This window comes from Oncorhynchus keta, chromosome 36 (assembly GCF_023373465.1).
Source record: "Oncorhynchus keta strain PuntledgeMale-10-30-2019 chromosome 36, Oket_V2, whole genome shotgun sequence".
NCBI classification, from domain to species: Eukaryota; Metazoa; Chordata; class Actinopteri; order Salmoniformes; family Salmonidae; genus Oncorhynchus; species Oncorhynchus keta.
Genome location: NC_068456.1, coordinates 20,725,125 through 20,736,321, shown reverse-complemented (window position 1 = coordinate 20,736,321; position 11,197 = coordinate 20,725,125). Strand labels below are relative to the sequence as shown.

The 11,197-nt window shown below is 42.4% G+C and overlaps 1 protein-coding gene across 3 annotated transcripts; it reads left to right on the top strand.

Annotated features, from left to right (window-relative positions):
- The first annotated feature begins 1,332 nt into the window (after positions 1-1,332).
- LOC118369787 (monocarboxylate transporter 9-like) lies at positions 1,333-11,197 on the top strand. Of its 3 annotated transcripts, none has more exons than XM_035754482.2 (7): positions 1,333-1,779; positions 3,700-3,745; positions 3,935-4,159; positions 5,668-5,811; positions 8,179-8,274; positions 8,672-9,535; positions 9,823-11,197. In XM_035754482.2, exons 2-7 carry the CDS (start codon positions 3,700-3,702, stop codon positions 10,005-10,007), a joined length of 1,560 nt encoding a protein of 519 aa, XP_035610375.1. In that variant the 5' UTR covers positions 1,333-1,779; the 3' UTR covers positions 10,008-11,197. The 3 variants fall into 3 exon arrangements, with proteins under 3 accessions (XP_035610375.1, XP_035610374.1, XP_035610376.1); XM_035754481.2 differs by having other exon boundaries at positions 3,513-3,745; XM_035754483.2 differs by lacking the exon at positions 3,700-3,745 and having other exon boundaries at positions 1,338-1,779.

Below are 11,197 nucleotides of genomic sequence, written 5' to 3'. Positions count from 1 at the left end.
ACTAGAAAAATGGCAACCCTGGCTACGACCCTAAGTGACTAGGGGAATCCTGAGGTGGGCGGGGCATGTACATTGCTAATGAGGGGATTTGATTATCTGGCCCGGGTTACCCCAGTGGGAGGAGTTTACATGGCCTCCCGGGTGTGAGCCAGGCTAGATTAAGCAGCCTAATGAGTAGGATTATGCCCAAACAGTTTTGGATGGAGACTCTTTATCTGCCGTCCCAACGAAAACTAGTTTGAACATATATATTTTATGGGAAATAGATTTTGGATGATACACCATGCTGCCTTGTTGACAACATTAACTATTTTGCCCTTTCATGTCAAGGGCCATAGGAGGTGCACTGCGATTTAGAACTCCATCATTGTTATGCTATTTCTGCCATCAAATAGCCAGTTCTGACGGGACCATAAGGAATATAACAATGTTCCCGGCAATTATTGCTCAGACTTCACACGCCAAGCATCACCGGCAAAATAACTCTTTACTAAACTCCAGAGGATCCCAGTACTTTTCGTTTAGATTAGAGTACTAGGGGGTAACTAGCCCATACTAAGAACAATGTTTAATTGCTGTCACAAAAAAAGCAACGTTTGGGGAAAAAAATGGTATGTGGATGAATGTCATGCTTAGGCGAATAAACTAGAAAGGGAAATAAATGACTACAGTTTACACTTTTTTTTTGTTATTGTTCATCCATCACTCCTAGCAGTTTATGGTAACTAGCGAGCTGGCTAGCATTTACTGCTAGTGAAGTTGCTAACTAGCAAGTTAGCATAAACTAGCGCTAACTGGACTAGTCATTTTAAATGACAGGTAGAAACACATTCATAACCATAAAGGGGCCCCAGGGGCCAGTTTCGTCCCCAACACACTCATCCAACATATTACTACTTTTCTCGAAAATGATCTAAATTACTCTCTGCATTATTTATCTTTAGGCTTTCGTACTTGTATATTTAAAAAAACAATTATAGATCTAAATTCATTGGAAGATATGTAAAACTTTTGTTTTATGGATAGTAAGAGAAGAGGCAGCCAGGGAAATTGTTTGGAAAATAATTTGGTGAAATCGTGTGGTCTTAATGTGAATTACATGTAAAGAGAAAAGAAACAGCTATTTTTCATTAAGATAACAAATAATTACGAAATTTAGTTATTACAAATTCAAAGACGGTGATTTTACAGTAGACTATTTGAAACGCACACTCAGTCTGATTTGATTAATCTGATTAATCTGAATCTGATTTACTAATTCTAAATTTTGGAATTGATTGGCAAGTCGAGTCTTTGTATGCAGTCGAAGAAAAGTTTACATGGTTCCCACCCCACCGATGGCCAGTTTTATCATGCATTTATAGGGCTTCTCAGTTGTGTGTACTCTGTGGGAGTGGGGAGCAGTGCGCATTGTTCTTTATAGCTTCACACAGTCGCGCATGATGAAGAGGCAGCAGAGTTCCTCAACGTAGGTAGCGGGCGTACAAACCCCGACCAGCAAAAACAGCTTTAAACCGGTTTGTTCTCCGGCAAATAAACCGTATAAAACGGATACTATGCGCGTAGAGCTTCTGGCACCCGGGTCTGCTCACATCTCAGATATAGCCTTGCTGAAGCTCGGCATCTGCATGTGATGTCTGTTAATTAAAATATCTATATATTTAGATTCTATACAAATAGTTATTATAGGGAGACCATCCTTCATGGCAACTCCCTGTAGGCGAACGCGCACTTATCCTGCAGTTGCCTGTTGTGCATGTGGCTGTTGTTGATGTTAAGGTAAGTCGCATGTATTTCCTCTTGTTAATAAAATAACAATAGGCTACTATATCACAACATTATAGCATAGCAGGCCTGTGGCTATATACAGCGTTATATATTTTGTTGGCTATGTGTAATGGGTGACGAATATCAGTGTCGTTCCTTTGTTGCAGATGCTGATAAAACCCATATTGTTTCATAAAGAAAAATAGGTAGCTATTTTACATGTGTATATATGGACACCTGATCATGATCTCATTCCAAAATCATGGGCATTAAAATTGACTTTGTCCCCGCTTTGCTGTAATAACAGCCTCCACTCTTCTGGGAATGCATTCCACTAAATGTTGGAAAATTGCTGTGAGGACTTGCTTCCATTCAGCCACAAGAGCATTAGATGTCGGGCACTGATGTTGGGCGATTATGCCTGGCTCGCAGTCGGCATTCCAATTCACCCCAAAGGTGTTTGATGAAGTTGAGGTCAGGGCTCTGTGCAGTCAAGTTCTTCCACACTGATCTCAATAAACCAGTTCTGTATGCATTATGTGTGCACCTCATTGTGCACTCGGGCATTGTCATGCTGAAACAGGAAAGGGCCTTCCCCAAACTTTGCCACAAAGTTGGAGGCACATAATTGTCTAGCATGTCATTGTATGCTGTCGGTTCACTGGAACTAAGGGGCCTAGCCCGAACCATGAAAAACAGCCCCAGACCATTTTTCCTCCTCCACCAAACTTTACAGTTGGCACTATGCATTGGGGCTTGTGGTGTTCTCCTGGCATCCACCAAAAGCCAGATTCGTCGGTCAGACTGCCAGATGGTGAGCTTTACACCACTCCAGCCGACACTTGGCATTGCACATGGTGATCTTAGGCTTGTGTGCGGCTGCTTGGCCAAGGAATCCCATTTCAAGAATCTCCCGAACAGTTCTCGTGCTGATGTTGTGTAACAGTATAGACTTTACGTCCGTCCCCTCGCCCCGAACCAGGGTAGCTCTGCACACGTCAACAGTCACCCTTGCAGCATCGTTACCCATCGCTCCACAAAAGCTGCGGCCGTTGCAGAGTAAGGGGAACCACTACTTCAAGGTCTCAGAGCAAGTGACGTCACCGATTGAAATGCTATTTAGCGCACACCACCGCTAACTAGCTAGCCGTTTCACATCCGTTACAGTTGCATCCAGAGGCTGTTTGGAACTTGGTAGTGAGTGTTGCAACCAAGGACAGACAATTCTTTACGTGCTATTCACTTCAGCACTAGGCTGTCCCTTCTGTGAGCTTGTGTGGCCTACCACTTCGCGACTGAGTCATTGTTACTTCTAGACGTTTCCACTTCACCATAACAGCACTTACAGTTGACCGGGACAGCTCTAGCAGGGTAGAAATTTGACAAACTGACTTGTTGGAAAGGTGGCATCCTATGATGGTGCCACGTTGAAAGCCACTGAGCTCTTCAGTAAGGCCATTCTACTTCCAATGTTTGGTGATTGCATGGCTGTGTACTCGATTTTATACACCTGTAAGCAACAGGCGTGGCTGAAATAGCCAAATCAACTCATTTGAAGGGGTGTCCACATACATTTGTGTATATAGTCTATGTGTAGATGGCACGGTGTTCCTCAATATAATGGTGTTTAGCCTACCCGCAAATTGATAGATGCACAACTTTTGCTTTTAAAAACGAATAGGTAGAAGAGAGGATGCTGCAGTAGTGCTCATATGAATGGTGATTTTATTTCTTATTATTGTTAGCACTGGAAAGCGTGGGCCTCTAAAAGTTCAGTGTTTCGTGCCAGAACTGAGGGGAGATAGACAAAAGGCAGGTTCAAGTAGAAGGTAGGCAGTCCAGATGCCAAACTCCCCGCCTTCAAGGTGTGGTCTTTGTGATGGCACAACATGGTCAGAGCAGGATGAGAAGGTTGAACTCTGTTTTAAACAGATGACCTGCCTGGTAGACCAGACAAGAGCAGCATCAACATCAAGACGTGAGTGTTTATTTGGCATTTATCTCCGACTTTAGAAAGTAGCTTAGGACATTTATCATTTGTCTCCAAACTTGCTTGTGATTTATTGTGTCTGTAGTCTCATGCATTTGGTAAACTGCAATGTTTCATTGCTTGTCCATTCCACCTGTGCTTTTAACACTTTTTCCTTTTTTTTCCTTTTCCCCCCAGGAACCCTCCCTGTTGACAGCATGAGTCTTCAGAGCTCAAAGAATGTGCTGGATGGAGGTTGGGGATGGGTCATTGTTGTGGCCTGCTTCGTGGCCCAGTTCCTGGCCTACGGCTCCCCCCAGTCCGTGGGCGTCCTGTACCCGGAGTGGCTCCACGCCTTCCAGGAGGGGAAAGGCATGACAGCCTGGGTTGGCTCCCTGGTCTCTGGAGTGGGACTCATAGCCAGTAAGTATTCTTCAAACACCTTTGTTTATTTATTTAGACACTGTATGGGTATAGGCTAATGCTCTCATCCAAAGACAGGCAATACCTTCAGAGCTCACTGTTCTGTGACTTTACCCATAATGCCACCATCGTTGTATGAGTTTATAGATATGGTGTTTTAGTTAGTTTATTTTTATTTATTTTTTATTGTAGCATGTATTCAACTCAGCATCAGAACATCTCTTCAAGCTGCAGGAGGAGCACCTAGGGGAGAGGGAAGGAGAGATTCACTGATTCAAGTTGGTTTGAATTATTTTGGCAAAACAGGATCAGAGATGGGATATTATGGTCTTGGTTCACCGCCAGGCTAAGCCTCCCTTCATGTTGTCACTTTTTCAAAGAGGTCAGGTAAAAGTCATGACTATACTGATGGCTCCCAGTACTCGTGTGGGGCTTGACAGCTGAGCTATGCAGCCTTAAACCATGGGCTGTTTTAATTGGTGGTGAAATGGAAAGGAGGGGGAGAGAGGGTTCAATAGGACACCCTCGGGTTTTCAGTGGTTTGACTAGGAATTCAATATGTCTCCGCACAACAAATAGTTTGACTCTGCTGAATCAAGTTGTCAATTTGAATGTGCATAAGACACAAGGACCTATACAAACAGTGCAGTGTATAGCTTTGGAAGCTAATCGGATTGGGCTGTATTTGACTTGGCATGATGCTAGGGAAACATAGCAGTCTTTAATAAATTGGCAGCAGATGATAACATCTTCCAAAGCTTGGCCCAAGTCCTCGCTTCTGTCCACTGAAGGATCCAATTTGTCCTAACCAGACCTCTATTTCCCTTGTTTGAAATACACAGCCAGACCTTTTTACTGTCCCCCCTAAAAGGTCCATCAATCAGGATAGAAGTGGTCCCATTTGCCATAAATAGATATATTTCTGTAACTCTGTGTGCTTTTAAATTTGTTATGCTGTGAGGATGATGAATGAGCATCAAACGCTGTCCTTTTCCCTGACCCGTAACCTCTGCTCAGGTGTCTAATAACTAGCTAGTGCTGCATTTAGGCTTCAGGGGAAATGTGAGGAGAACAAGTGGAGTCACAAACCTAGCCAACCACACGCCTATGGCAGAGGCTGAAGAGCACAGATGAACACTCTGTCGTAAATAATGAACCATAAAAAAGTGACAATTATAAGGTCAAAATAATATCAGGGCAGAAAAGGGGACAATGTCACAAGGTTAGTGTTGATACATTACATCATGTTTTCCTGCCACATGTACAGTTCACCTTTACTGGCATCACTTTCCTTTTGGTTATTTTATTATTGTTTAGGAACTTCATCTTGCTTACACCACATGGATCCTGAAAGCACCATATTAATTCCATCTTATGTCTTTCTTTGTGTCATCACATTTTTGCTCCTCCCTAAGTCTCTGCGCTTATTCAGCATCGTACACTCAACTCTTCCACACACACACACACAATTAATTCACACTTCCTCTCTGTCCTGTGTTCTTCCCCAGGTCCGGTCTGCAGTGCCTGTGTGGATAACTTTGGGGCGCGCCCTGTGACCATCTTCAGTGGGGTCATGGTGGCAGGGGGCCTGATGCTCAGTGCCTTCGCTCCTAACGTCCAGTTCCTCATCTTCTCTTACGGGATCGTCGTCGGTAAGTGAGAACCTTACCGACGAATCTTTTACTGCTGAAGCAGATCTGCGGTTTGTATGGCCCACTATTAGATATAGCTAGGTATTAGCTAGGTAGGCACTTGTTGTTTGCCTATTAAAATTGAACTTCAGTTCATGAAAAGGAATAGCTAGCCAGCTACTAAACCCTGTTGCCCAAAGCATAAAGTTATAAGCAGCCAGCTAGCTTCATGAGGCTCAACCAGACCGGGTTGGGTTGTGAAGCAAGCCACAATAAGAATTAGCCACAAGTGGTTTGCCTTCAAAATAAAAGTATGTCATCGACAGTGACTCAGATGAATACAAATAGAAGAATTTTGCCATAATTGAATAGATCATGCTAAACAAGGTTGGAATGTTATATAAAATCAACAAAAGACAATAATTTGTTAATTTGACAAAAATCTGTTGAAATCACAATGGATGTACTAGACTTTAGAATTGCATTGGGGGCATACTTATTTCATTTTACAGCCTTAACTATGGATTGTGGATCAATGACATGGGGTGTCAGTCTACTCAGTGACACCCAGAGAACATTAGCGTCGTAGCTCTTATTGTGGGACTGAAACAACTGTGAATTGCTCCACATTTATTGTCAACGTATGTGTATTGAACACTATTCCAGAGGAAAAACAATTTTGCGTGGATGTTTTGGTGTATGATAACTCTAAGGAGGACGTTGTGAAAAAATATATTGGGTATTGAGTAGACTGATACCCTGTTTCATTGTTCCCCAATCCTTAGGTAAAGCTGTACAGTGCAATATGAATGTCAATACATACAATAGGCTGACTGGAGGTGATTTCACACATTCACAGTCCCGTGATAAGAGCTACAATGCTAATAATTACATAAACTCTAAACAGTTGTTCTGTGGGTGTCACTGAGTAGACTGATACCCCATTTCATTGCTTCACATTCCAACCTTGTTTACCATGATCTAGTCTAAATATGGCATGATATTTTTATTTTGAAGGAAAATTCCACTATTGTGCCTAATCCTTATTGTGGCTAGCTTCACAACTCTGTCCGGTCGAGCGTCATGAAGCTAGCTGGCTGCTTATAACTTTAGCTTTGGGCAACAGGGTTTAGTAGCTGGCTAGCTATTTCTTTTCATGAACTGAAGTTCAATTTCAATAGGTGAACAACAAGTGGCTACCTAGCTAATACTCACAAGGATTCCTAAATCATTGCTAAGAATAATGACAAATGACTGCAGTTTCCACTGTTCATTATTTTCAGGCTGGTTGTATTGATGCTAGCTAGGTACCAAGCTAAAGCTAGCTAGCTACCCCAGAAGTTGCGGTCCAGCACAACATTCTACAGTAGAACTGTGTTATTTGACATGTCAAATAGTGTTATTTGACATGTATGTTTTTTGACACGCAAAGACCCAAACTGTGTTCCATAGGAGTGAACTGTTTTTAACTCGCCATTACATATAAATATTACACAATAACCAGTCTTTCACTGATAGATAAGACAACTTCCTCAAAGATAAGAATTGACACATAAAGAAGAATTAAGTTGGAGCTGTAAGTGAATAGGTTCATGCCTATGCTCAAGCACACATGCACTGAAGGTATGTGTAGAACAGAGGGGGCTGGTTGGGGAGGACGGGCTCATTGTAATGTCTGGAATGGCATACATGGAACTGAGTGGTTTCTATATGTTTGATTTGTTTGCTACTGTTCCATTAATCCCATTCCAGCCATTACAATGAGCCTGCCCTACTATTGTTCCTCCCACCAGCCTCCTCTGGTGTTGAATGAGGGTATATGTAGGATGTATTCAGAGATATAAAACAATGCAGAGTCAGATTGCCAGATGCCTCTGGTGCACCTCAAATAATTTGACGGCCCCATTACAGCCCCTTATCTAACACCCAGTGACAACTGTTCCATGCTGATGGGATAGAGCCCAATAGACTGCCACTGTCAACACTGCCTGTGGCATTGACCTGAGAGCGAGGCCATGCATATTTGAAGAATGGCGTCTATTTTCAGAACATAAGGCTCAGTCCCCACCCCCCCACCCTCATCATCCTTTGTGGATCAAATTACCAGAGTATCTTGAGGTGATTTTACACTAGACAAAAATTCTTTGTGTTGTGAATAATATGTAACGACATTATCAGAGAGCAACAGATTTTCAACATGGTGAATTTATTACAGTACATGACCAAGATGGCCTAAGTCAGAGTTTTACATTTTAAGGTACACAGTTTACTGTGCAAGGCTTTGTTCAGAACATTAAATATATTCTTCATTGTGGTTAAGGTACTGTGTCTAAATGCTCTTCTACAATGTGCTAATAAAATTACCTCTGCTGTTTTTGTTGTCCGCAGGTCTTGGCTGCGGTCTTGTCTATGCTGCCACATTGACCATCACCTGTCAGTACTTTGACAAGAGACGTGGCCTCGCCCTCGGCATAGTCACCACAGGTACCTCAGCCCCCCTCTGCGCTTACTGGGTTCACACCAAGTCTCCATGCTCAGTTCTTTCTTGTTTCAGAAGATGGAAGTCTTGGAATGCCAAGGTAAACATTCTAGTCTAAAAACAGTGCAGCCTTGTGGTTAGGGAAGTGGACTGGTGACAAGGAGAACACTGGTAATACAACGCTGTTCTGGGGCATTCTGTTTTTGTCCCTTTGAGGAAAACACATTCACATCTGAAGTGAAATTACCTTAGGGAATATCCAGCAGTATCAATGGAGAACAGGGAGGGTAGCTTTAGGCAAAGATGTGCCACTGAGCAAAGCTTTTATTGAATTAATATAAATGTATTTCTAATGGATTATTCTGGAATGCCAACACTAAATCATTCCTTTCTTTCATTTAGGCACAAGTGTGGGAGGGTTCCTCTATGCCACAGCTCAGAATGAACTGATTCTTCTCTTTGATCTGGATGGCTGCCTGCTGATCATCGGGGCCTTGGCCCTCAACCTCATGGCCTGTGCAGGCTTCATGAGGCCTCTGAACATGCCTGCCTACTACCTCAAACAAAAGGCTGCTCTGGAGCGCACAGAGGAACAGCTCTTTGAGAACCCGCCTGCTGACGACTTCAAGACTACACCAGGCACCGGCGAGAGAACCTTGACGGTCAAGGATCTCCTGATCATCATTGACGCCAAAGACATCACCATCACCACAACTAGCAAAAAAGGGGGCTTCATGGCAGGTTCAGCCATTGTGAAAATTATCAAGGAGAAGCGTCAGGCCTACTCAAAGTACATGCACTCCACAGCTGATTTCCTGCACGACAGAAACTTCATGGCCCTCTGCATCGCCATCTTCCTGTTTAGCCTGGGAGCCTTCCCTCCAGTCCTCTTCATGGAGGACGTGGCCATGAGTGAGGGCCTCATCGACGAGGTCAGCATTATCCCCCTGGTTTCCATTGTAGCAGTCACTGCCGGCATGGGCAAGCTGACCCTGGGCATACTAGCAGACGTGAGGTGGATCAACAGTCTGTTCCTGTACGCCTTCACCCTGCTGGGGACTGGGGCAGCCCTTCTCCTCATCCCTATCTCCAAGAGCTATGTAGGCCTGCAGATCCTCTCAGCTGTGGTGGGCTTCTTCTCTGGGAACTGGTCCCTAACGTCATACATCACCACCAAGATCGTGGGGCTGGACAAACTGACCCAAGCCCATGGGATCCTCATGTTCTTCGGTGGATTCGGGATCGTGCTCGGGCCCCCTGTTGTTGGTAAGAAAGATCCCACTTCTGACACCTTTGGTCAACATCATTGCGGAGTGTGTGTGGTCCTGATTTAGTTTTTAGTTTAGAGATGGTACAGGTTCATATTCATGCTTTTACAGAGATTCACTCTGCTGTATGTCAAAACATTTTACAGATTGTCATCTTAATGTGTGAGTGAGAATGTTGAACTCAAGATGTTTGCCTTTAGCTAGTCTTTAGCTGACTCATGCTTTGTCGAGATATTTTGTTTCTAATTCAATTTTCTTTTCTTTTTTTCACTTTTCCTGTTCAAGGGTGTTTTTTTGACTGGACCCAGTCCTATGACCTGGCCTTTTACTTCAGTGGAGGCTCTGTGCTCCTGGGTGGGGTCACACTCTTTCTATGTGCTCTGCCCCGGTGGGACAAAAAGAAGACTGATATCGACAGGTTCGACATTCAGTACACCAGCAACTGTGACAAAGTTGCCTCTGTAGCCTGAACACCAACTTTCACATCAACCTTGCTCTACAGTGTTCCCAGGAATCTTTGCTGATAAATGTTATACCCTTCAAGAGGTTGTTGAAAAGTATTCCTAGTGCTGGATTTCACATACCTGAGAAGAGTATTGAAGAAGATTTGGCCTTTTCTATACATATTTAGTGTTTTTAAGACTTCTTGCATTATACTACAGAATTTTTAAAGATCCCTATGTTGAACATTTTAATTACGGTCTCATTTTAAGAGGCCTATTCAACAAAATGTTTTTTAAACACATGAATACAATAGATTATGTTTACTTAGAATGAATGCTGTTTTTTTACATTTCTGGATCTTCACTGGGCTCAAATGGAAAATACTTGTGTACTTTGCCTGTGAGAATTTACCAGGTATTTCCTCTAGGGAAAAATACAGGGATTGGGGGAAAAAAACAAAGGAATGTACTCTTTTAAATTCTAGCCGAACAAACTGTTTGTTTCTATCTTACCAAAGCACCAGGATGGTGGATGCCTGTCAACACGTTATGCCTGATGAATACAAGCCTTGCTTTTAAAGGATAGATAGATCTTGATTTTAAATTCATTGGCATTGTGCTGTATTTTACTTGTACTGTCCAAACGTGTTTGTTTGAGTTCGGGAGGTACTGAACACCTCATTTTGTCTTGACCTGACTAAGAACTTGCTGAAGAATATGCTGTGCAAATACCAGAGACTGTACTGGAATAAAGCCCAGTTCCTCTAATGCATGCTGGTTCTGTGTGGCATGACCGGTTTCCTGCATTTGTTCAGCAGATTGGTTAAAATCTTGTTTTTCTGTCTTTGTTTTTTGTTTTTTAACAGCACTATATTTTTTAGTTATGATTTTATATTTTTAAATAATTTAATGATTGTGATTCCTGCTTTTGTTAGTCATTTGAACATCTGATTTTTGTATGTAAACTGTACCACAATATATAATATTGTTTTATTCTCAGTCAAGCGTCTTTGTAGAAGTATTTACAGGGTATAAAATACAAAATATCTGTGATCCAAAAAGGCTAGAAACAGTAGAGCTGTCACTTTTTATATGTTGTTGGACCACTTTCTAATTATTTTTTTAATATCAGTGTTACAGATTTATGTTTGCAATATTTCTCTTCTATTTTGTTATTTTCAACAAAAGTGCCAATAAAATGAAATTCAATATTGTGA